Here is a 27,095-nt window from a genome sequence, read left to right as displayed (position 1 = left end):
GAGTACAAGTCCAAGGAGGTTCTGCTCAAGCTTTATAACACACTGGTGAAGCCTCATCTGGAGTCCTGGGTGCAGTTTTGGAACTCCAGGCTACTAAAAGGACATAGCAGCACAAGAGAAGGTCCAGAGAAGAACAACTCAGATGATTCAGAGCTACAGGGGATGAGTGAGGAGGAAACATTAAAAGAGCTGAGCCTTTAGAGCTTAAGCAAAAAAAAGATTAAGAGGTGACATGACTGAAGTGTTTAAAATTATGAAGGCAATTAGTCCAGTGGATCGAGACTGTTATTTTAAAATGAGTTCATCAAGAACACAGGGACACAGTTAGAATCTTGTGAAGGGTAAATTTCAGTTTTTCTTTACACAAAGAACGATAGACACTTGGAATAAGAGAACAAGGAGTGTGGTAGACAGTAAGACTTGAGGGACTTTCAAACCTCGACTTGATGTTTTTTTGGAAGAAATAAGTGGACAGGACTGGTGAGCTTTGTTGGCCTGAATGGCCTGTTCTCGTCTCGATTGTTCTAATGTTCTAAATACAACACTTTATAATGCATAATTATGAGGATAAATCAAGAAAGTAAAGGCAATTTGAAAATTACACTAACGGCAATGGACAGGATCTGACAGAATACAGCACGTTCCCAGTTTCTTATGGGTAGTCTGAATAGGCACACCTCTGCGCTCTACCCCTAGTCTAGTCGAAGTCAAGATCAAATCAACATGGACGCGTCACTATGGGATTGCACCATCGTATTTTACACATCAGGGTGCTACAAAACCCAACACCCTATTAGCCTTTGTGACCGCTTCTGTCCACTGTCTTGATGTAGAGAGTGAGCAATCCACTACAACTTCCAGGCCCTTCTCAAAAGGGGTACTTTCACATTTCAGACCCCTAATTGTGTACATTAAATTTCATGGTCCACTAATTTGCAGAAGTCCTTCTGTAATAATTTAGTTTATTCCACACTATCCATGGTGACCAATGCTGCACAAGAGCTAATAATTTCAAAATGCTTGTGTCGTATAATCCTCATGTCAAGTTATTCAGTCACATGCTCATAACATTCCCAACACAAATGCATGGAAACAGATGGCAATCTAGTACAATGAGTCATATCCTACAAAATATTTAAGGGTGGAGACAAATAACCAGTTACATTTCACTGAAAGTGCTAAACTCCAGAAAAGGAGGTTTATCAACCATAAAATGAACAACTGTAGCGTCAACTGCCACATTCCCCTTAATTTTTACTAATCTGTTCTACACAGCATTCTTTCGTTAGGCTCAGTCTGCATCTTTGGTATCATGTGTGCCCAAGACAAAGTGAAAACTCCAACTATAGTGCCTGATTGAAGCAGTGAGTTGGAACACTGGGACAGAACAAATGTCAATGCAGCAGCAACTCCGAGGATCTGGTGCTTAAAAGGCTCCCACCCAGACACTACCCAGTAAATTGGATTTTGGCTCCTTGGCATTAAAGAGATTCTTACAATGTTGAATAAAAGCTTCCAAAAATAAGAGAACGTCTGTACCATCGGCAATTCAGGAAACTGCAATACATGCCCATCACCGGCACAGCAGTGTCATGACAGGCAGACAGACAGATCTTTATTTATCTACTAAGGGGCTTACCTCCTGCTCACTTTGCCCGCCAACCCCCCTTGCCTGCGCTACACGCCAGCCACTTCACATCTCTGGCCCTCGTGTTGTGAAGATGGGGGCTGAACGCACCCCAAGGAGGCGTGGTCGCTCCTCTGAAGCCCCCTTTTAAACAGTGATACAATGGGAAACACATACAATTTTTTTTTTGTTTTTTACCTCCTCTTTGCTCGATCAGCTGCTGCTGTGCCATGCGATCTTCATCTCACGTAGCATTTTGAACATTTAAAAGCCTGTACAGCAGCTGTCCTACTCTTTGTCTTTTATTTCTGGCCCCGGGCCTGGTTAAATCTGTTGGCTCAAAGTCTCATCTCGTGGGACGCGAGTTCTTGATATTTTAGTTTATAATTTAAAAACAGAATAAGAACCTGAAAATCTAAAGTTCAATAAATTCTAAAAAGAATGATTCCAAACATATATATGTAGGTTTTAAAATAAGCCCGATTTAAAGCGTGACTAAAATCGTTGCACTTTTAGGCTTAGGATTTTTATATATATGTACAGTATATATATATTGCACAGTTTACTGTCAAATAATGCAAAGAGTACACAACATGTGTTTCGCCCTCATTTGGGCTCATCAGGCGTACACACTCTACTGCTCCCCTCTCGGGGAATCGAACCTCGGACGTCGGAGACGAAACCCCTTTACGCTGTGCCACAGCGTGTAGTTTGTTTATTTGACAGCCTGCAGCTCTGGAGTAATTACATTCATTGCATTCGTAGTCTGAATCTCGATGACCTGAATTGTGTGGGTGGTTACCTACCAGGTAACGCTTGTGGTTGGTCGAGACTCGCACTACGAATGCAATGAATGTAGTTATTCCGGACCTACGAATGACCCCCCCCCATGCTCTCTCAATCCGTCCACTGACTTCATAAGAAGAGTCACCAGAGACATGAATGTCACTGCCAAGGTAAGTAATCCTCTCAATGACGAGGTCGACACTCTCTCCGCAGAAAGACACACCGCTGATGGCCATGCCCCAGAGGTCATTAAAGGAATGGATCTTTGGTTTTTATCAGGACACTTGCAAGGCCAGACACTCAGAATTCTCACTCAGTCTCTCGAGCGCCCCAATTAGAGCCTCAATTGACTCCGCAAAGATCACAGCATCGTCAGCAAAGTCAAGATCCGTGAATCTTTCTTCAACAGATGCCACACAGCCGCAGGTCCCCACGAGCTTGCCCAACACCCAGTCCATACAAGCATTGAACAGAGTAGGAGCAGAACCTCAGAATCAACTGGGTAAAACTCAGAGGTTCTGCCTCCACTCTGCACAGCACTCAGAGGCTGGCCATGATATCCAGCAACCTCGCAGGGATCCTGCGAACCCTCAGGATGTCCCACAGGGCAGCTCGATCAACTGAGTCCAACGCTTTGTGAAAATCGACAAAGGCTGCAAAGAAACTCTGCCGATATTAGTGTTTGCGCTCCATGAGTGCCTGGATGCGGTTGATGGTAGACTTCTTTGGCGTAAAACCAGACTGCTCCGATTGCTGGTAGGTGAGCAAGTGATCACGGATCCTATTGAGGACGAACTTAGCAAGGACTCAAACCCTTTAATTGTTTCTTATTCCTAAATTATAAGCCAAACAATAATGAGATACAAAATGAGCCAAAACAACTGGTGTCCATTACACAAGATCTGAAAATAAAGAAAGATGAAGGTCTCAGGAATGTCAATCTGCTCAGGTCCCCAAAACATTTTAATAGCACTCTAAGAAAGAGAAAAATCAATAATTTCAGACATGTCTGCTAATGCATCACGAGAGCAGCAACACGCCATGAAATTAAAGAACGGGTTTAATGAACAACAGGAATTGGCACCTCATTAAGCAGCTGGTTGGAGTTTGAAGCCCCGACTTAGGTGGTCTTCTGGTGTCTCTCTCACTTCACATTTCATTTCTGTTTGGGTGCCATTTAAGGAAAGAAATGAAGCAATTCACAGGAATGATGAAGAAATTCAATTAAAAAAGCAATTAAATTAAAATGAATTCACAAGAAGTTAATTAGCAGCACAAACAGGGCACTCAATTAAAAAGGGTTAGAATGAAAACCTGCAGCCACGGTGGTCCTTCAGGACCGGACTTGGCAACCCCTGATCCAAATAATTTGAAGGCTAAAATGGAGGAGTAATTCTCAGTCCTTCACTTTCCTTCCAAGTATTTAATTAAACCAAATAGTACACGATAAACAAACACAGATGGAAATGGTAACAAGCTAAATGGAGAACTGCTGGTCTCTTTTGTCATTTGCATGTTATTGCTAATTAGGAGCAATTAAAAACCAAGACTGCAGCTGTTTAAGCCTAAAATAAGCAATTAGGGTTCAAAATCTTAACGAGTGAGACAACTAAAGTGAGCAATTTGTGCTTCATATTAAGCAATTGGGTTGCAGCAAAAACCTGCAGCCACTGCAGCCCTCCAGGACTGTGATTGAGGACCCCTGCTATAAGCGCAGAATCATCTGAGAATTTCTGCTGTTATGCAGAGTAACGAGAAAAGCAGACAGGACTGTCCCTTGAGGTGCTCCGGTTTTGTGTCCGGGTCACACTTCATTGTGAACGACGGTGTTCTTAGTATATGGGTTTGCATCGGAGTGTGTAATGTGTGTATACATGTTGGTGTTCAGATTTTTTTTTTTTTTTTTTTTATATTTAAAACCTATGCCAATGTAGATTTAGTGCTGATGCCCAAAACAAATGATAAATCGCAGGAGGCACAGTGGTACTGCTGCTGCTTTGCAGTAAGGAGATTGTGGGTTCGCTTCCCAGGTCCTCCCTGTGTGGATAGTGCTTTGAGTAGTGAGAAAAGCTCTATATAAATGTAAAGAATTATTATTATTAAAGAATTATTAAATAAAGCAGAGTTGAAAATTTGTTAAATCAACAACTTCCAGAAAATGCTCTCATGAACAAAAACAGAAAGCAACCAAGCATTTCAGTTACAGATCTGCTTAACAGCCTTGTTCACTGGTCAGGAGTCCAGCCCAGTAATAAATTATTATTCACTGGTTCACAATACGCTTCACATGAGGTCAACAAAAAAGCATGTGCTGACAGACAAGCACAATTAAACGTTATAAAAAAAAAAACAAAGAAAAGTGAGTGAAAATTCTAGGAGAAGATTACATCTCATACTGTGCAAACTAGAACTGCAGCAACAAGTAGTTAACCATCTGTGGACAGTTACTGGAGAAGTCAGAAACTTATAGTGCCCCACTTATCACACGAAACAAACTATGCCTTGTTTAATATGAGGCTAAAAGAAGTTATTTTTTTGCTATAATAGCAACATACATGGCTATGCATACAGTATGTATACTACTGGCTGGGGTCCTCAACTCCGGTCCTGGAGGGCCGCAGTGGCTGCTCATTTTAACCCTTTTCTTAATCAGTGCCCTGTTTTTGCTGCTAATTAACTTCTTTTGAATTCATTTTAATTGACTTGTTTTTAAGATTTGTTCCTCTGAATTGCTTCATTTCTTTCCTTAAATGGCACCCAAACAGAAATGAAATGTGAAGTGAGGGAGCCACCAGAAGACCACCTAAGTCGGGGCCTCAAACTCCAACCAGCTGCTTAATGAGGATGCCAATTCCTGTTGTTCATTAAACCCGTTCTTTATAATTCCATGGCTTGTTGCTGCTCTCATTATGCAATAGCAGACATTTTCTCAAAATGTTCTCTTTTCTAAGAGCAGTGTTAAAATATTGTGGGGACCTCAGCAGATTTGCATTTCCGAGACCTTAACCTTTCTTTATTGTCAAATACTGTATGATTGACACAGTTTGCTGGTCATGTTTTGGCTCATTATGCATCTCATTATTGTTAGGCTGCTAATTATGGAAAAAAAACAATTAAGGGGTCCGAGTCTTCAAGAGCAAGTCAGGTTAATTAGGAGTAAAAACAGGTCACTAATTAAGAAAACCTGCAGCCACTGGGGCCCTCCAGGACCAAAGTATCTACATATCTACCTTAATAAAAGGAGAAGCGTCTGTCACTGTGTGTGTGTCAATGCACCCATCCAGTTGCTATGCCTTGGCTATAGGTCATTTGGTATAGGATTCATAAAAGCAGTGCTAATGAGTGTGATGCACCATCTGTTGAAATGTTAAACTCAATGCATTTTACTACTACATTCATTACAAAAAAACACATCCCAATAAATAATGCATTGCCAATGTTACCACTCAATATGCCGTCGTCTACCGGGATTACTTCAATTTCAACACATCATAGATGGATGCACACAAGAGGCGACTGCTTGAGGACTACAAGAGAAGCGCCGCCTCCTCTGAAATATCACAAAAAAATACTGTCAAATATGTACCGTTGTATTTATATCGCCATTACAAAGAGCGTGCTAGAACGTGTTCAACTTCATTGGCTAGTTCATTCGGAATCTGCAATAATTTCTTGTGGGTCATCTAATGTGATTCTAACCCATACATTCGCATGGGAGCATATTTCCATTAAAAGCTCCACTGGATAAAAATAACACTTCACAACATGCTTTGGTTTCAGACCAGCAAAGCTAGACATTTATTGGACAAATGCTTCAAAACGTCATTTCCAGGGATGTATATAGGGAAAATATATATATTTTGTGATAGATGGCCAGGAACCCTGCCCCCGCTGGGATGCCTGGAGGAAGGAGGAACCAAGAGAGCACACTCAGCCGGTCCTTGCTCCCTGGGGGACAGCACTTTCAGGACACCAGGAAGTGCTGACAGACCAGGGATGGTGTATGCCTGGAGTGCTTCCGGGTGCAAGGGCAGCACTTTCTCCACACAGGGGATTGCTGCCGTAAGTACAACATCAGGCACCTGGAGCACATCTGGGACAAGATAAAAGGGGCTGCCTCACTCCAATCAGGGAGTCGGAGTCAGGTGGAAGAAGGACGGAGTTTGCGTGGCGGCGGCCGAGAGAACCAAGAACTGTGACCTGTAAATAATTGTAAATATAATAGTGGTTACTAAATAAATGTGTGTGTGTTGGACACTGCGTTGTCATGTCTGTCTGTGGCCGGGCTAGCTTTTACTATATTATATACACACATATACAATCTACACATACATACAGTTGGGGGTTTTCTCCACTCGCCAACCCCCCCCAGCCTGCGCTACACGGCAGCCACATCTCTGCCACTCGCATTGTGAAGAGCAGAGCTGAATGCTTTTTTTTTTTTACCTCCTCTTTGCTCAATCAGCTGCTGGCTTGCTACTGCTGCTGCCATGCTCCATGATCTTCAGCTCACTTGGCACTTCGAACATGTAAAAGCCTGTACAGCAGCTGTCTTTGTCATCTACTCTTTGTATTTTTTTTTTTATTTTATTAATTTTCATTGTAATCATTCTATACAAACAGATCAATTTTTAACCCAACAAATTTGAAGACTAATCAAACCCCACCCCTGAGAAAGAGAGCTTAGCTAAAGGAAAATTGCTTTAGGCTTTTTAATAAGGCAACATGAAAGGTAGGGACTCTAATAAGATTTTATATATTGCGGAAATAGTGTTTATTTCCTCGAAATTGAGCAGTATTTTTTCCAGCATTGTGGAGGTTGCAGGGTGGGGGAAATCGGGCAATTTCTGTTTAACAAAATTTCTAATTTGAAGATAGTAAAAGAAATGTGTAGCTGGGAGGTTGAATTTTGAACGTAATTGTTCAAAAGATGTAAATATGTTGTCTATATAAAGATCTCTGAGCATTTTAATCCCAAAACTTTTCCAGGTATTAAAAACTGGATATACTTGCGAAGGTTGAAAGAGGAGGTTCTCTTGCAGAGGTGCCACTGATAAAAGATTTTCCATCTTAAAATGCTTCCTAATTTGGTTCCATATTCTGAGTGAGTAAAGCACAATTGGGTTATTAGTATATTTGCGATAACTTTCATTTATTGGAGAGCAGAGCAGGGAATATAAAGAAGTACTACAGGATTTTACTTCTATTGCGGACCAAGCCTGTGTATGTTCATTTATTTGTGTCCAGGTTACTCTTTGTCTTTTAATTCCATCCCGAGGCGTAGTTAAATCTTTAGGCATAAAGTCTTGTCTCACAAGACACATGTTCTTGATAATTTTTAGTTTATAATTTAAAAATTGAAAAAGAAATCTTGTGAAACATATATATGTAGGTTTTAAAATAAGCTCAATTTAAAATGTGACAAAAAAAAATCACATAAAATTGTTGCACTTTTAGGCTTAGGATTTTATATACGGGGCGGCATGGTGGCACAGTGGTACCGCTGCTGCCTCACAGTTAGGAGACCCGGGTTCACTTCCCGGGTCCTCCCTGTGTGGAGTTTGCATGTTCTCCCCGTGTCTGCGTGGGTTTCCTCCAGGTGCTCCGGTTTCCTCCCACAGTCCAAAGACATGCAGGTTAGGTGGATTGGCGATTCTAAATTGGCCCTAGTGTGTGCTTGGTGTGTGGGTGTGTTTGTGTGTGTCCTGCGGTGGGTTGGCACCCTGCCTTGTGCCCTGTGTTGGCTGGGATTGGCTCCAGCAAACCCCCGTGACCCTGGGTTCAGATTCAGCAGGTTAGGAAAATGGATGGATTTTATATACATAGAGTAGATAGACACACACACACGGTGTAGGAAGCATGTGATTACATATCAGATTCATCTGCTTCAGTGAAAATGAAATTGACAGCTGGTACACTAAGCTCCAAAAATAAAAAAGGGAATGGTTTTGCAGATGGTGGCCACAGACTAGAGCGCCCTCCTTATTCTTCTCTAGTTGTGTGTTTTGCTAGTGTCCTTGTCACTACTGGTAGCATCAGGTGGTACCTGCAGCTGATTCAGGTTGCACAGGTAGTCCAGCTCCTCCATATGTGCCATCCCAAGAAGGTTTGCTGAGTTTCCCAGCACAGTGTCAAGAGCATTCAGGAGATGGGCTGCTACACAAGGCGAGCTGGACAGGCCTGTAGAAAGGCATCAACCCAGCAGCAGGACCAGCACATGCACTTTTGTGTAAGAAGGAACAGGAGGAGCACTGCCAGAGCCCTACAAAGAGACCTCCAGCTGGCTACTGGTGTGTATTTTCCTGATCAAACCATCAGAAACAGACATGAGGAAGGCAAGAGGGCCTGACGTCCTTCAGTGGGACCTGTGGTCATAACCTATCAGCATGAAGCTCGACTGGCATTCACCAATGAACACCACAATTGGCAGCCCTCCCACTGCCACCCCGTCCTCTTCACAGATGACAGCAGGTTCACACTGAGCACATGTGACAGACGTGAAAGAGTCTGGAGACGCCGTGGTGATCGTTATGCAGGTGGCAGCATCATCCAGCATAACCAGTATGGTAGTGGCTCAATAAAGATCTGGAGAAGCACATCCTTGGAGGGTGGCACAGACCTACCTTGTCGTAGGTAACGGTACCCTAACTGCTGTTAGGTACTGGGATGAAATCCTCAGAGCCACTGTCAGACCTTACGCTGGTGCAGTGGGCCCTGGGTTCCTCCTGGTGCAGGACATTGCCCAGCCTCATGTGGCCAAAATTTTTAGGAGATTCCTGCCTGACAAAGGCATTGATGCCACTGACTGGCCTGCAAATTCCCCAGACCTGAACCCAAATGGGACTTTATGCCAAGTAACGCCACAGACTATTCAGGATCTCACTGATGCCCTGATCCAGGTCTGGGAGGAGATCCCTCAGGACACCATCTGCAGTCTCATCAGGAGCATGCCCAGATGTTCTCAGGAGAGCATACAGGCACATGGGGGCCATAAAACCTACTTAGTCACATTACAAAATTTGACAAAGTTGAATCAGCCTGCAATTTCAATTTTTGACTTTGATTTTCATGTGATATTGAATTCAGCTCTCAATGGGTTGGTGATTTTGGTTTCCATCGTCCACTGTTACATCATTTTGTTCTCAACAAATTACACAATGTTATTTAAAAAAGACTTTCTACTTGAATGTCTTGTTCACTGAGATCCGATGTGCGATTTAAGTATTTCCTTAATTTTTTTGAGCAGTGTACAGATAGTTATTGACTCCCACCGTGCCAAAGAGCCTCTATTGTCTGCATCTTAACATCAGCAAAATCAAGGAACTGCGGACTGACTTTCACTGCACCAAGGAGCCTCCATGTAGTGTCACTTTTCAGGGAGTGGATGTAGAGGGGATTCACTCCTACAAGTACTTAGGGGTCCACATTAATGACAGGTTGGGCTGGTCACAGAAGAGAGAGAAACTATAGAAGAGCTGAGCAGGCTCTTTTTCCTTAGGAGACAGTGTTCCTTTAACGTGGGAAGTGACATCCTTCACATCTTCTATAACTCTGATGGCCAGTGGGGATGTGCTTAACTGGTAAAACCACTTCAGGTGAGGTCCACCAAATCAACAAACTAACGAAAAGAGTAAGCTCAAGTACAGAACGCACTCAGGACCCCCTGGAGGTTGTAGCAAAGGAGAGAGTTATAACAAAACTGAGTGCCATTATGAACAATCCCACACATCCTCTCTCTGACACAGCAACATTGAGGACTTTCAGCCAATGAAGTGTGTCAATCTGTAACCAGACACTCATTCATTTTTTAACCTTCTTATTCAGGGCAGGCTTTAAGGTCATCAACAGCATGTGATTAATGGCGATATTGAGTAAAAACGACATGGTGACACAAAACTGGATGCCAATCCCTAAATGGGTTGGCAGAAACCAAATGACCAATATGAACTGAATGGTCAGCTGCCTCTCGTATTTGCACAGCAGATTCTTCACCGACTGTAAACACAGATGTGATCCTGTAGTTTCTAGTAAATTCACCTTTTCTATGGGCCTGTTTATTGTGCAATGGTGTTCATTGACGTTGATCTTCTCCACTCCAGGAGCTACCATGCTGGATGTGACTCCCTTGTGAGCTTTAGCTCTATCTACTCCTGAAGAACATGACACTTTCAACATTACAAAACGAACCCTCTACATGGCAATGTCACCGACTCAGGCTATCAGAACAAATTTGAGATCGAGGTCGTCTCGTCCCTCTCATTGAGCCACAGGGCAGGTGGGCACAAGCAGACTCCAAACACCTTATGGCTAACGTGCACAGTCCGCTCCTTTCGTCCCGACAACACTAACCAAATTCAAACAGCGTGCACACGACACCGAGCGTAAGAGATGATGCCAAATAAATGAGGCCGGGACAACTAACTGCTGCACATGCAGACCTTAACCGACCCCCCCACACACACAACCACCCACCCCACAGTGGGCCCGGCGACATCATTGCTTTCAGCATCGTTGTCATTCCCTCGCGGTTTTGCTGAAGACTTTAGCCCAGTTTCGACTCGGTAGCTGCATCGCAATCGACCACCACGACGACTGAAGCTGTACGTCCCTATCCGAACAATGCAGCACAGAACGCCGAGGCCGAGACTCCTTCGGTCGGCCGCCCCCCGAACTGCAGCTGCTGTCTTCAAGCCCGCGATTCCACTTCCAAACTCACCGTCTCCGCTCCCGAGGGCTGCGGCCCCGCCGACTGGCCTCCCATCACTCCGCGTAGGAAATTCATCTTCTCCCCCTGAGTTGGTAAAGAATCCGCCACACTGGAGAGTTCTCCGTCGCCAGCTGGGCTAAGCTTAGTTAGCACGGCTCTGTTTGCCGTGAGAGACCAGACAAGCGTCGACCCCGGAACAGCGCTGTCAGGGCATGGCGCATGCGCGAAACGTGGCGAAACGTGGCGGCTCCACAGCTCTTAAAGGGACCGCGCGGCGGCAACGCGCACGCTTAACGACTGACTGCGAGCTAACGGGTCGATGGCGATGAAAAAAAAAATTAAAAAAAGAGTGCTACGTGACGTTTTATTACTGGCTTAAAAAAATTATATTCACGATGTTACCTCACCTTGCTGATAAATACCAGAGGGCTCACTACGTCATCAGAACCTCCTCGGACAGAATGGCACCTGAAATCGAAGTCCTCTTCACCTTGGTCACCTGCCGCAAAATCGGAGGCCATTCACGCGGAACAGGGAATAAAACAGGGGTAGGCAACGTCGGTCCTGGAGTGCCACAGCAATAAGATTATTAGCAATAAGATGTAAATTGTTGTTAAATTGTAAATTGTGAATTTCCCATCGGGATTAATAAAGTATCTATCTATCTATCTATCTATCTATCTATCTATCTATCTATCTATCTATCTATCTAAAACAGGGGTAGGCAATGTCGGTCCTGGTGAGCCGCAGTGGCTACAGGTTTTCATTCCAACCCAGTTGCTTAATTAGAAACCAATCATTGCCATTCTCAGACCTTATTTAATTTTATGGCTTGTTAGTCTGTGCAATGTAAGGCTTTTATATCGTAGATTTTTTTCCTTTCCAAGGATATCATCCAAATGATTTGAAGCCTAAAACAGATCATTTTCAGTCTGTCACATTTTTCTATTAAGTGTTTTATTAAATCAAACCGTGCATGATGAACACACACAGATGGAATTGGAAAAAAAGCTAGCTGGAGAACTGCTGGCTGCTTTGTCTTTTACATCTTATTGCTAATAAGGAGCAATTAAAACACTGAATGCAGCAGTTTAAGATTGAAATAAGCAATTAAGGTTGGAGAACCTTAACAAGCGAGACCACTAAAATGAAGCATTAAAATGTCACTTAAGCAATATGTGCTTCATCAGCAATAATTGAGTTCTCGTTAAGGAACTGGGTTGGAACAAAAACCTGCACATACTGTGGCACTCCAGGACCGACGTTGCCTACCCCTGGAATAAAACACCAAGTAGTGTGGAAGAGAGGAGGACTTTAGGGGCCTTCAAATCGTAGGACTTGATGTTTAGTAGTTTTGGAGAAATTCAGTGAATGGGATTGGTGAGCTTGTTGGGCTGAATGGGCCGTTTCTCTCACAAATGGATGACCAAACAATACAGGGCCTTTGCCAGCTTACCTTCATCATCAGCCCACCCTGTTTTACAACTTTGCTTTTTAAATTCATTGATTTTTCTTTTTACAAATGAAAATTAGTCCATAGTGCATGCATGCATTTTAATATTCATTTCTCTTGATTAAAATGTTAATTCATTATAAACCTAAAGAGCAAAATCACCAGTGTTACTTTATGACAGTTATGTTGAAGTTCTGGCTTCTGCCTCAACTTCTGTTTAAACTTCTTTTGTATGTCTTATGTGTTCATTTTTAATGTCGTGATTACCATTGTTTATGTTAATATTGTTATTTATTTTTCATCTAGTTGCCCTTTTACAGAAGCTCCATATTTCTCACTCCACCTTCATTATTTCAGGACCGCTGTGTTTTTCCCAGTTGATTCTGGGGTTCGTCAGCAGTGTGTTCTGCTCCTACTCTGTTCAATGCTTGTATGGACTGGCTGTTGGGTAAGGTCATGGGGTCCAGCGGCTGTGGGGCATCTGTTGGTGAAGAAAGATTCACAGATCTTGACTTTGCTGACGATGCTGTGATCTTTGCGGAGTCGATGGAGTCTCTGATCGGGACACTCGAAGGACTGAGTGAGGAGTCAGAGTGTCTGGGATTGTGAGAGTCCTGATAAAAACCAACTGCCAGGCCTTTAATGACCTCTTGGGCACGGCCATCAACAGTGTGTCTGTCTGCCGAGAGAGTGTCGACCTCATCGAGAGGTTTACTTACCTCAGCAGTGACAATCATGTGACTCTTCCTGTGAAGTTAGTAGACGGATTGGGAGAGCATGGGAGGTCATGAGGTCGCTGGAAAGGGGTGTGTGGAACTCCCGATATCTCTGCAAAAGGACGAAGGTCCAAGTCTTTAGAGTTCTGGTGCTTCCTGTCTTGCTATATGGTTGTGAGACATGGATGCTATCCAGTGACCTGAGACGAACACTGGACTCCTTTGGTACTGTGTCTCTCCGGAAAATCCTTGGGTACCGTTGGTTTTACTTTGTGTTGCTCATGGAGTCCTAAACGAGGCACATGACCTGCATTGTGAGGGACGTCAGTTACGGCACTATTGCCATGTGCTGCGTTTCCCTGAGGGTGATCCGGCTTGCAAGAGCCTCATTGTTGGGGACCCGAGTGGCTGGACCAGACCAAGGGGTCGCCCATGTAACACCTGGCTGCGGCAGATAGAGGGTCATTTCCGGAGGGAGGGACTGGACTGAGTGTCTGCCGGGGGGGTTGCAAACCGGGATCCCGAGTTGTTTCATCGTGTAGTCGGTACGGCAACGCGCTGTACCAGTGCATGCTCCCCAACTTGAGTTGACTTGACTTCATTATTTATGAACTTATATACTGTTTATTTATTTAAAGAGCTTCTGTAATAAAGCAAAAAAACCCGGTACAAATAAAGATCTACCTATCTATCTATCTATCTATCTATCTATCTATCTATCTATCTATCATATAGTGCCTTTCATATCTATCTATCTATATCTTATTATATAGTACCATTCACATCTTTCTATCATTTATTATGTAATGTATGTATAATTCAGTGCATTTGTTATTCCAACAGATGGCACATCACAAACACATAATAACAAAGTGACAACGAATTTTTAGAAAGGTTGGCAAATTTAATAAAAATCAAAACCTGAAATATCCCGTTTCTATAAATGTTTGGGCTCTTCGCTGTGGCATTCCAGAATGTGCTCAGGTGCCTCCTGTTTGTGTTAATTCTCCTTGAGATGTTTCCAGATCTTGATTGGAGTCCAACTGCGGCAAACTGAATTGACTGGATATCATTTAGAAAGGCACACGTTGACCTGTGTATTGAAGGTCCTACAACTCATACTGCACGTCAGGACAACAACCAAGCTGTGAAGTCCAAGAAACTCTCTGCAGACCTCCATGATCAAATTGTGATGAGGCAAAGATCAAGACAAGGAGATAAAACTATTTCTAAAACTATGAGTGTTCGCAGGAGCAAAGTGGCCTCAAGAATTGTGAAACAGAAGATGTTTAAGAGCCTCCACAAGTCTGGCCAAAGCTGAGCTGGGCAAGAAGGGCCTTGGTGAGTGAGGTGACCAAGAACTTGCTCGAACAGAGCTTCAGAAGTCCTCTGGTGAGATGGAAGAACCTTTTGGAAAGACGACCATCTCAGCAGCACACTATCAATTGGGTGCTTATGCAGAGTGGCAAGGCAGAAGTCATTCTTGACAAAAAGGCATATGAGAGTTTAGAGCAGGGGTTGCCTATCTATCTATCTATCTATCTATCTATCCTATCTATCTATCTATCTATCTATCTATCTATCTATCTATTATATAGTGCCTTTCACTCTATCTATCTATCTATCTATCTATTGTGGAAGTCCAGCCCCAGACACAGACAGGCAAACACCGATGGGTCCAACACCCACGTTTATTTACAGCTATTTACAAGTGTCCCGCACAAGCACAGTGTCCCTGCACCAATCACCCTCTTTAACTCTGGGCCTTCCAACAGTCCTTCCTTCACCACCTCCACTCCTCTCCTCCGAGCTCTGTCCACTTCCACCCGACTTCGACTAATGACTGGAGGGATGTGGCCTCTTTTATTCCCAGCAGGACGTGCTTCAGGTGCCCTTTGATGACATTCCTGCGACAGAAGTGCCACATGAGCACCCAGAAGCACTCCGGGTGTCCCTGGTATTCCTTCCCCCAGCACCTCCAGGTATATCTATCTATTATATAGTGCCTTTCAAATCTGTCTGTCTATTATATAGTCCATCCATCCATCCATTTTCCAACCCGCTGAATCCGAACAGGGTCACGGGGGTCTGCTGGAGCCAATCCCAGCCAACACAGGGCACAAGGCAGGGTGCCAACCCACCGCAGGACACACACAAACACACCCACACACCAAGCACACACTAGGGCCAATTTAGAATCTCCAATCCACCTAACCTGCATGTCTTTGGACTGTGGGAGGAAACCGGAGCCCCCGGAGGAAACCCACGCAGACACGGGGAGAACATGCAAACTCCACGCAGGGAGGACCCGGGAATCGAACCCAGGTCCCCAGATCTCCCAACTGCGAGGCAGCAGCGCTACCCACTGCGCCACAGTGCCGCCCCTATTATTTAGTTCCTTTCACAACTATCTATCTACTATATAGTGCCTTTCACATCTGTCTCCCTAGCTATCTAAATCAGATCAAACACATGCATGGCCTCCTACATCAAGTTCATCACACTCGGATAATCCATGTGAAAGCCAAGCTGGAAGTACAAAATGTTTTCTAGAACTTCTGAACATTTTCCAGTAACCCAAACAGTTGACTGACAGCCACAAACTGCCTCACAGAACCAAAACGTAGTACCAAGATACAATCTTAAGAGACTGAGATCACCATTTAAAGTGACTCCTCCTTAATCAGCAGTGTTTCATTGTATTCTAATTCCAAGGCTTAAGAACATATCGACTGTGTATTTAATGTTCAAATGCAGTTGCTTCAGTAAGTGTTGAACTAGAAGTGGTGGACGTGTTAGACAATATGGCCAAATGACTGAGTTCAGGTGTTTCTTGGTTAACAGGTGCATCATATCAAGCACATAGCCATGAAACCTCCATGGACAAACAAATGAAGAGCTCAGTGACTTGAACGTAGTATAGGACTGTCATGAATTTGGAAGTTCCTTAGCATAAAGTTCTGACAAACTGTAGCAAAAAGACCCCACAAGAGAAACAATCCATCAACCTTTGGATTGTGTACATAAAGAGCAAACAAAGAGTCTTTATAAATAAAAATATTAATTTCACAAAGCTGCCGTTCCTGAGAAAAAGCTTCAAAGAGCACAAACGGCACAGCAGGAGTTGCCTGAAATAGGAAATCCCAAAGCAAACAAAGTCTCAATGCTAAATCCAGCAGAGAGGTCAAGAAACTGAGCAGAAAGGCTCAAAAAATCCAAGAAATACACAATTAGTCGCTATAACTCGCTGAGAGCACCAAGCGCACTCATGAACTGCACGGGACTTCTTGGGCAGTTGCCCGTAATCTATGTATGTTGTGACTTGCTGAGTGGTTGTGTTGGTGGGGGTTCCAGTGCACTGCTTTGCCCGGGGGCCTATAATGCTGTTAAGACCACCTTGGGGCAGCCCCTTGATTGTGACAGGCAGATGGCCCCAGCTGTTGGGGACAAAGCCACAAGGCACACAGCACATATCACAAGATATGTAGCCGTAGAGAATCTAAATGGTGAACAATGAAGAAAAGAATCAAAAATGAACAAATAAGGAATTTGAACCCCAGCCTTTGGGCTTTACCCTAACCGAGACATAACAAAGATCCCACCTTTGCCACAAACCAGTAAATGAAATATCGTGCTGTCGGATCTGACCTGGTCAACTGTGCATTTTATCATTGTGACAACAGTAGCAGGTCAGCCACAAAATGGTAGACCACATGAAACTCACAGAGTGTGGTCACCAAGTGCTGAACCTTGTAAAAATAGCCGGTTCCTTGTGGCTTCACTCTCAACTGACCATTCCAAACTGCCTTTGGAAGCAACATCAGAATAAGAACTATGCATCGGGAGCTTCATGAAATGGGTTTAAATGTCCAAGCACACAAGCCTAGGATCATCATACACAAGGATAAACATCGGCTGGAGTGGAGTGAAGCATTCTGCCCACCAGTGGGCTCTCTGGAGTAATGAATTATGTGTCACTATCTGGCAGTCTGACAGAGTAATCTGCGTTTGGTGGGTACCAGCAGAACACGTACCTTCCAGACTGCATGGTGCCTACTGTAAAGTTTGGTGTGGGAGGGATAATGGCAGGGTTTGGCCTTGGCCCTTTGGTTCCAGTAAGGTGCCAGACGTCTGAGACCATTACACACTTCCTGTTTGATGAAAGCCCCTACATTTGAGTACTGAGAAAAGCGCTATATAAATGTAATGAATTATTATTATTATTATTACATTTGTTTCAAAATGAATATTTTGTTGATAATGACAGTGATCCAGATAGTGACAATCAGTTGGATGATGTGGAACCTGTAGGCTCAGGAACTGATGCAGATGGCTGCTCTGAAGGTGTTTCTTCATCACAAAGTGTCCAACTTACCATGACTGTCGAGACAGCATGACGTGGACATTCTGCTACCCGCTACACCCAAACAGTCACCAACTACCAGATGTGTTGTCCGCAACAAGCATGGACAGTGCAAAGAAACATATTACACTAATATGAAAAAGTTTGTGAGCCCCTCTCAGCCTGCATAATAATTGACTCTCCTTTCAACAATAAAGATAACAGTGGTATGTCTTTCATTTCCTAGGAACATCTGAGTACTGCAGTGTTTTCCGAACAAAGATTTTTAGTGACGCAGTATTTAGTTGTATGAAATGAAATCAAATGTGAAAAACTGGCTGTGCACAAATGTGGGTCCCCTTGTCATTGTGCTGATTTGAATGCCTGTCACTGCTCAATGCTGATTGGAGTGATGAGCTCGTTACACCTTGAACTTCATAGACCGGTGTGTCCAATCATGAGATATAAAGGTATTTAAGGTGGTCAATTATAAGTTGTGCTTCCTTCCCTTTGACTCTCCTCTGAAGAGTGACAGCACGGGATCCTCAAAGCAACTCTCCAAAAATCTGAAAACAAAGATTGTTGAGTCTCCTGATTTAGGGGAAGGCTACAAAAAGCCATCTCAGAGGTTTAAACTGTCAGTTTCTGTAACTGTAAGGAATGGAATCAGGAAATGGAAGGCCACAGGCACAGTTGCTGTTAAACCCAGCAGGTCTGGCAGGCCAAGAAAAATACAGGAGCGGCATATGAGCAGGATTGTGAGAATGGTGACAGACAACCCACAGATCACCTCCAAAGACCTGCAAGAACATCTGGCTGCAGATGGTGTATCTGTACATCGTTCTACAATTCAATCTGCACAAAGAACATCTGTATGGCAGTGTGATGAGAAAGAAGCCCTTTCTGCACTCACGCCACAAACAGAGTTGCTTGTTGTATGCCAATGCTCATTTAGACAAGCCAGATTCATTTTGGAACAAAGTGCTTTGGACTGATGAGAGAAAAATGGAGTTATTTGGTCAGAACAAAAATCGCTTTGCATGGCGGAAGAAGAACACCGCATTCCAAGAAAAACACCTGCTACCTACTGTCACATTTGGTGGAGGTTCCATCATGCTGTGGGGTGGACTGTGTGGCTAGTTCAGGGACTGGGGCCCTTGTTAAAGTCAAGGGTCGGATAAATTCAACCCAATATCAACAAATTCTTCAGGATAATGTTCAAAGTCACAAAGTTGAAGTTTCACAGGGGTTGGATATTCCAACAAGACAATGACCCAAAACACAGTTGGAAATCTACAAAGGCATTCATGCAGAGGGAGAAGTACAATGTTCTGGAATGGCCGTCACAGTCCCCTGACTTGAATATCATCGAAAATCTATGGGATGATTTGAAGCAGGCTGTCCATCAAATTGAACTGAACTGGAGAGATTTTGTATGAAGAATGGTGAACAAGACCTCCATCCAGAATCAGACACTCATCAAAGTCTACAGGAGGACAGCGTCTAGAGGACAAAAGGAGGCTCAACTACGTATTAATGTCATATCTCTGTTGGGGTGGTCACATTTATGCACCTGTCTAATTTTGTTATGATGCATATTTTCTGTTAATCCAATAATCTTAATGTCACTGCTGAAATCCTACTGTGTCCATAAGACATGTCAGATATTAAAAGGAAGTTGCTACTTTGAAAGCTCAGCCAAAGGGAAACAAAAATCCAAAGAGTTAAGAGGGGTTCACAAACTTTTTTATATGACTGTATATTTACAGCACATGCTCTTCTAAGCCTGCACTCTGCATGGTGCCATGCTGCTAGGACTCTCGCTGAAATGGAGAATTGACAAACATAAGTAATTAACAATACTCAGTCCAATAGAAAAGTCAAGAAGCTGAGCAGAGTCGACAGAGTTACTGTTGATAATAAAACCACTGCTTTCTAATACATTTCTTTACAATTTTTACAAATTTCGATAGAGTTAATTATTTATCAAATACTAGCCGTTCCCTGCAGCTCTGCCCGCGTAGTAGTGAAACAGGACAAATTTTAAAAATCAGTAAACAAAAAGGTATCACTAGCTAAGCGGAGGGAAGTTATGCTCCATAACACAGAGGAATGCTGACTCCCCACTCCTGATGTCACGTTTCCCCCTCCCTTCGGCCCACAGTCTCTCTCTCGGATTAGCACGAATATATCGCTCCTGCAAGCGAACTCTGATACTTAGCACGATGAGAGAAGTCGCAAAATCAACCGGAATGTTTAAGCAAATTCTAGAAAAAAAAAAAACAATCTAAATCCGTTAAGTAGTTCTCTTGTTCGCTAGCTAAGTGGAGGTATGGTAGACGCCCCAAGGCTGGCGTGTGAGTGAGAAGGGCCCTGGCCCCAACCCTCCTCACCTCGGCCAGCTGTGTTTCTCTGAGATTTGCACAAATAAATCGGTACCGCAAGCGAACTATGATACTTAGTGTGATGAGAGAAGTTGAAAAAATCAACCGGAATATTCAAGTAAATTCTAGAAAAAAAAAGATCCAAATCCATAAAGTAGTTCTCTCGTGAAAAGTGGACAGACAGACGTTGGATTTTATATATATACTACCCATCCCCCACGGCTTTGCCCGTGTATTAGTGAATTAGGACAGTGGGGATGGCCCGCCAAGCTCTTTATTCCTAACGTCACTCTTCCCCCTCCCTTTGGCCCGCAGCCTGTCTCTCGGATTAGCGTGAATATATCACTCCTGCAAGCGAACTCTGATTCTTAGCGCAATGAGAGAAGTAGCAAATTCAACCGGAATGTTCAAGGAAATTATAGAAAAAAAAATGATCTAAATCCATTAAGTAGTTCTCTTGTTCGCTAACTAAGCGGAGTTAAGGTTACACCCCGAGGCAGACGTGTGAGTGAGGAGGGCACACGCCATGCAGCCCGATGAGTCTCTCTTGGATTTGTGCTAATAAATCAGTATTGCAAGCAAACTATGAAAGTTAGCGCAATGAGAAAGTCGTAAAATCAACAGAATGTTCAAGCAAATTATAGAAAAAAACCCAATCTAAATCCGTTAAGTGGTTCTCTCGTGAAAAGTGGACAGACATACAAACGGATCTAAAAAACTATAAGAAATTTTTAAAACCATTTTTTAGTGAGCACTGGTGGGCCAAGGGTAACCTACACTCCAAATTTAAAGTTCCAAGTCCTCATGGTTCGGGAGATTTCGTGATGAGTGACTCAGTGGTATTTGGCTTTTATATATATAGATAGAGACAGCATCCTGGCAATAAATGGTCAGAACTTAATCCTTGGAATCTTAAGTAGGCCAACATCTTGAGACCTTCATGTGCACTCAGGTTTGTAAGTAACAGTAAGTTCAGATAAGTAAGCAGGGCATCGGCCATTTAAGGCTTTATATGTTAAAAGGAGGATTATGAAATCATCCCTAAACTTAACCGGGAGCCAGTGTAAGGACCTGAGGACAGGGGTAATGTGTTCATACTTCCTAGTTCTTGTACAAATGCATACAGCAGCATTTTGAATTTACTGAAAGATGCATAACGAACGATTTGAACAAGCAATGAATAACACCTTTCAGTAGTCAAATTTACTATAAATAAATGCATGAATTCATTTCTCAGTGTCCAGCATGTTTAGAAAACGTCTTAATTTTGATGGAAAAAAAACATGTTTTGGATAGTATTTTAATGTGTGCTTTAAACAATATGCTAACATCAAAGATAACAACATTAGGAAGTTTTTCTTGACACAGAGAACCATGTGGAGTAAATGACCAATTAGTGTGGTGGACAGTAGGACTTTGAGGACCTTCAAAACTCAACCTGAAGTTATTTTAGAAGAATTAAAGGACAACAACAACATTTATTTCTGTCGCACATTTTCATACAAATAATGTCGCTCAAAGTGCTTTACATGATGAAGAAAGGAGAAATAAAAGACAAAGTAAGAATTAAAACAAGGCAACACTAATTAACATAGAATAAGAGTAAGGTCCGATGGCCAGAGAGGACAGAAAAAAAACTCCAGACAGCTGGAGAAAAAAATAACATCTGCAGGGGGTCCGAGGCCACGAAACCATCCAGCCCCTTCTAGGCCTTCTACCTCACATAAATGACCTCAATCAGTCCTCATAGTATTCAGGGTTCTCATGGAAGGACTTGATGATGATGATCACATGGACTTCTGGTCTTTAATCCATCAATGTAGGGACATCACGGTGCTTTGATCAGGTGGTGGTGACGCAGATTGCCAGCACAGAAAACTGGAAAAAGAGCAGAAGAGAAAGTAGGGGTCAGTACGGATTTTGGAGGTACCATGAATAATAATGATAATTAATTGAATATACAGAGCATCAGGATTTACCTGAGATGAAGCTATGAGAAGGCCATATTAAAGTAATGTGTTTTTAGCAGTTTTTTAAAGTGCTCCACCATATTAGCCTGGCGAGTTCCTATTGGCAGGCTATTCCAGATTTTAGGTGCCTAACAGCAGAAGGCCGCCTCACTACTTCTTTTAAGTTTAGCTCTTGGAATTCTAAGCAGACACTCATTTGAAGATCTAAGGTTACGATTTGGAGTGTAAGGAGACAGACATTCTGAAATATAAGATGGAGCAGATTATTTAAGGCTTTGTAAACTATAAGCAGTATTTTAAAGTCAATTCTAAATGACACAGGTAACCAGTGTAGTGACATCAGGACTGGTGTGATGTGCTCAGATTTTCTTTTCCTAGTGAAGATTCTAGCAGCTCCATTCTGCACTCGTTGTAATCAATTGATGTCTTTTTTGGGTGGTCCTGAGAGGAGTGCGTTACAGTAATCTAGCTGACTGAAAACAAAAGCGTGAACTCATTTCTCAGCATCTTGCAATGTTATAAGGGGTCTAACTTTTGCTATATTTCTTAAGTGAAAAAATGCTGTCCTAGTAATCTGATTAATACGTGATTTAAAATTCAGATCAGAGTCAATAGTTACCCCTAAATTCTTTACCTCTGTCTTGACTTTTAATCCTAATGCATCAAGTTTATTTATAATAATCTCATTATATCCATTATTGCCAATCACTAAAATTTCTGTTTTCTCCTTATTTAGTTTGAGAAAATTACTGTTCATCCATTCAGAAACACAAGTAAGACATTGGGGGTCAGTGAATCAAGAGAGTCGGGGTCATCAGGTGCTATTGATAAGTACAGTTGCATGTCATCAGCATAGCTGTGGTAGCTCACGTTATGCCCTGAGATAATCTGACCTAACAGAAGCATGTAAATCGAAAAGAGCAGTGGTCCCAGGAGAGACCCTTGTGGACTACCATATAGAATATCAGGGGTCTTTGAAGTATATTTACCACAACTAGCAAAGAATTTTCTACCTGCCAGGTAGGACTCAAACCAATTTAAGACCCTGTCAGAGAGGCCCACCCATTGACTAAGGCGATTTCTAAGAATATTGTGATCAATGGTGTCAAATGCACCACTCAGATCTAAGAGGATGAGAACAGATAAACGGCCTCTGTCTGCATTTACCTGCAAGTCATTTACTACTTTAACGAGTGCACTTTCTGTATGGACGGATCAAACCGACTGAAAGGGTGAGTGGGTACAATCGTGGAAGAGTCCGAACTAGGGATCTGAAGGATGACTATGAGTGCGAGAGAGAAGACGGGAGGACAACTGATCCCAAGTAGTCTGGCAGATGCCAGTGGAGGCAACCAAGTTGGGAGTCGATAGTGTGAGGACCCCAGTGGCTGAAGTCTCTCCCACTAAGCAAGCTTTGGGTAAGCTGGAGAGACTGGGAAGGAGCTGTACTTGGCTGGTGTGGTTCTATTCAATAAGGGCGCACACAAAAAGGCGAGCTTCAAAAGGGTGACGTCAATTGGGCACAGCGAATAAAGGGAAACGCAACAAAATTATTACAGAAAATTTATTAGATAAAGGCAATGATTGAACGTATAAAAAGGCGAAAGCAAGAATATTAAAACATCCAAATAATTAATGCATGAACTTCTAATGAACTATTTCTAAAGCTCTGTATATTTCGTTATTTTCTGCTCTTACTCATTGTTGTGTTACACTTGAAGCTGTAGATTATGTGCAATGCCACGTAGATATTTTATTATCTACTATTATTATCTATCTATTATTATATAAATTATCTACGAACGCCTTTATTCGCCACGCTCAATTGAGGTCGCCCTTTTGAAGCTCATCTTTTTGTGGGCGCTCTTATTGAAGGATACCAGCTGGTGTAACCTCAATGTCTGCTATAGGATTTTAGTCTCATTTTAGCCTTGTTTTTTAAACGTCTGGATTTTACCTTTTTTTATGGATTACTAGGGAGCTTTGCCCCCTGCTCACTTCGCGTCTCTGCCGCTCGTGTTTGTGGATTTCACTTTCACCAAACAACAAATCTTTTAAATTTCGCAGAAGGAAATTAGTGTCCACAGTCTCTTCATTTGGAACAAACACAACTTTTCGCTGATGGCAACACAAATTAGACGATCTAAAAGTCTCTGACTTAAAGTTTAAATTCGACCAATATATTCGATCTCCTTTCGCTGTTCCATTATTTCACCAAGTAATAATTTCCGTTTGTTAGCGCTAATGTGATCTTTACTATCAGTTGTTTGAGACTTTTGAATTTTAGTACTTTCATTATCTCTTACCTGCTCTGCACGTGTATCGCACCAACGTTTTTGAATTATTTACGACGTTCTACTTTGTCATCTACTCTTTGTCTTTTATTTCCGGCCCCAGGCTTGGTTAAATCTCTTGGCACAAAGTCTCGTCTCACAGGACGTGAAAGTATCTCTCTGAAAAAGTCTCGTCTTGTCCCAGGATTTTTTTTTATCATAATAGAGAGATTTATTTATTAAACACTTGAAGCACTGCACTTATTTTGGGATTTTGTTTAGATTTGTTTTGTACCTTCCCCTTGCTTCGTTGGTGTCCTCATTGTCCAGCTCATCCAGCTACATTATCAATGGTGTTGGGTTCAAGAGCTCCCGAAGAGGAAGTGGGAGTGTGAAGCAGAATTCATCGTCACAGGTTTACAACGTGGGTCAGTGCAGTTTGTGTACTGTGACCAGTATGGAAGCCAGACTGGAATTTCTCAAATAAATTGTGATGTGTGAGATAAGACTGAAGCTGTGTGGCGATGACTTTTTCAAGTGTTTTAGAAAGTAAAGGTAATTTTGAAATGGGTCTGTAATTGTTAAGCATATGTGGGGCTAACTCGGGCTTTTTCAGTAACCATCTGATAGGTGTTAGGTAGGTGGGTAATACTAATGGCAGGGGCTGCCCAAACAGCCATTGTGCTTTTCACTAGTTTTATTGAGACAAGAAATCAAAGGATCTCCACTTCCCTACCCATATACCTCCATTGCAATGTGCATGCACTGTTTGTCAAATCAGAAGCTGTGCCCGGCTTGGCTGTGGGGTTACAACGACCGGTAATGATGAGTGCCACTTAGAGGCAGAATGACTGTCTCCAAATGAGACATAATGGGATATGACAAAGCAGAATATGAATTTATACTGCACTCAGAAAGTCTTCAGACCCCTTCACTTTCCGCACACTTTAGTGTTTTGTAGTTTCATTTTAAATGGAAAAAATTTGCCATTTTTGCCCATCAATCTGCACTCCATAACCTGTAATGACAAAGTGAAGACATGTGACCAGAAAGGTGTGCACATTTATTAAAAATCACAAACTGAAATCTCTCTGGGACTGTTCCTTATGTGAACTCAGTGCCATGACCTGGATAAGCGGGTCACCAAAATGGATGAAAATCATCATTGCAAGTATTTTAACTTACATTATGAAAATATTTTTATATTTCAGAAAACTTATTGTAAGATACAAAAAGGGCAATAATTTACATATTTTACAATGTGTTTCAGTATATTGCACGATACCACATTTTAAACTATATTGATATAGGCAGCAATATATCTCTTTATTATAAAATAAAATCTTGAGACGAGACTTTGGCCAAGAGATTTTTTCAAGTCCTGCTCTCCTCTCCACCATTTCAGGTTAACGTCCCACGGCCTGTGGTCCTCTCACCTCTCATTGGTGTGAATGCTTTTGTCAGACACACTTCCTGCACTCTCAGCTCTTATACATTTTTACGTTTTCCTCACTTTAAGTCCCCAATTAAAGAAAATGTATTATGACCAAATCTTATTGATGAATTTCATCCCGAAGGGATACCAACAGAAGAAATGAGTACACGGGCAATCCTAGCACCGAGAAATGATGAAATCAAATGAATTAATGTGAAAATTTTCAATCGCTTACACAGTAAATTGGTTTAATGTGTATCAATAGACTCTGCTGAAAAAGTTGGTGGTGATGGTGCGGAAGATGAAAACATCAGCTTACAATATCACGTAGAATATCTACAACCGTTAACACCGTCTCCAGTCTTCCACCTCAAGAATTACTGTTGAAAGAAGGACGTATCGTAATGTTATTGCGTATTTATGTCTGAGTGATGGGCTATGCAATGAGACAAGATTAGTTGTATTCAGAATTGGTCGAACAATTCTGACATGTTAAATTTTAACAGGAGACAAAAAAGGTAATGGAGTATATCTAACGTTAGACACCAAAGGAGATCTTGTTGTGCCATTCATATTAAAATGTTTACAGTTTCCCATTAGAACAGCTTTTGCTATGACAATTAACAAATCACAGGGACAAACAATATCGAAAAAATCGTTTTATTTAATAGAGAGAAAGAAATTAAATTTACTCGCGGGCAGTTATACTTTATGTTGTCACGACGTAACTCTAAACACGGAATCAAAATTCAATGCAATATTTACAAAAAGTTAATTAAAAAAACTGTTTTTACTGAAGGTTTGCAGTAAAAGTGTAAGTTTAAAAAGTATTTGTGTGTTCATTTCAAAGCCAGGGCGGCACGGTGGTGCAGTGGGTAGCGCTGCTGACTCGCAGTTGGGAGATCTGGGGACCTGGGTTCACTTCCCGGGTCCTCCCTGCGTGGAGTTTGCATGTTCTCCCCATGTCTGCGTGGGTTTCCTCCCACAGTCCAAGGACATGCTGGTTAGGTGGATTGGTGATTCTAAATTGGCCCTAGTGTGTGCTTGGTGTGTTTGTGTGTGTCCTGCGGTGGGTTGGCACCCTGCCCGGGATTGGTTCTTGCTTTGTGGCCTGTGTTGGCTGGGATTGGCTCCACCAGACCCCCGTGACCCTGTGTTCGGATTCAGCAGGTTGGAAAATGGATGGATGGATTTCAAAGCCAAACAGAACAAAAACGTATAACGCAACGAATACCTCTGTTGCAACATGAAACATAATTTTCTTTCAATTTATTATGTTTTACTAATTTTTACAATGGGTAATTATTTGTTGTAATGTAAACTAGTTAGTTCTATTATGCATATGTAACAATTCCCATGAAAATAAACATCTGTTTAAATTGTACTTCTGCATTCCCATATG

General features: G+C 42.4%; 2 protein-coding genes across 6 annotated transcripts in view; both read right to left on the bottom strand.

The window, feature by feature from the left end:
• The window catches only part of uso1 (USO1 vesicle transport factor), a 120,621-nt gene extending 109,279 nt beyond the window's left edge, over positions 1-11,342 (bottom strand). For 2 of the 4 annotated variants that reach the window (XM_028802766.2, XM_051928125.1), the window contains exon 1: positions 11,130-11,342. In XM_028802766.2, coding sequence (XP_028658599.1) covers positions 11,130-11,195 — 66 coding nt within the window. In that variant the 5' untranslated portion in view covers positions 11,196-11,342. The remainder of the gene's footprint in view (positions 1-11,129) is intronic. The other 2 variants (XM_051928126.1, XM_028802770.2) reach the window with 1 other exon arrangement.
• pkd2 (polycystic kidney disease 2) overlaps positions 1-27,095 on the bottom strand; it is a 913,849-nt gene that overhangs the window by 502,429 nt on the left and 384,325 nt on the right. The window lies entirely within an intron of this gene.

Source organism: Erpetoichthys calabaricus, chromosome 5 (genome assembly GCF_900747795.2).
Source record: "Erpetoichthys calabaricus chromosome 5, fErpCal1.3, whole genome shotgun sequence".
In the NCBI taxonomy this organism is placed as follows: Eukaryota; Metazoa; Chordata; class Cladistia; order Polypteriformes; family Polypteridae; genus Erpetoichthys; species Erpetoichthys calabaricus.
Note: the sequence above shows the minus strand (reverse complement) of the source record. Positions and strands in the feature narration are given on the sequence as shown.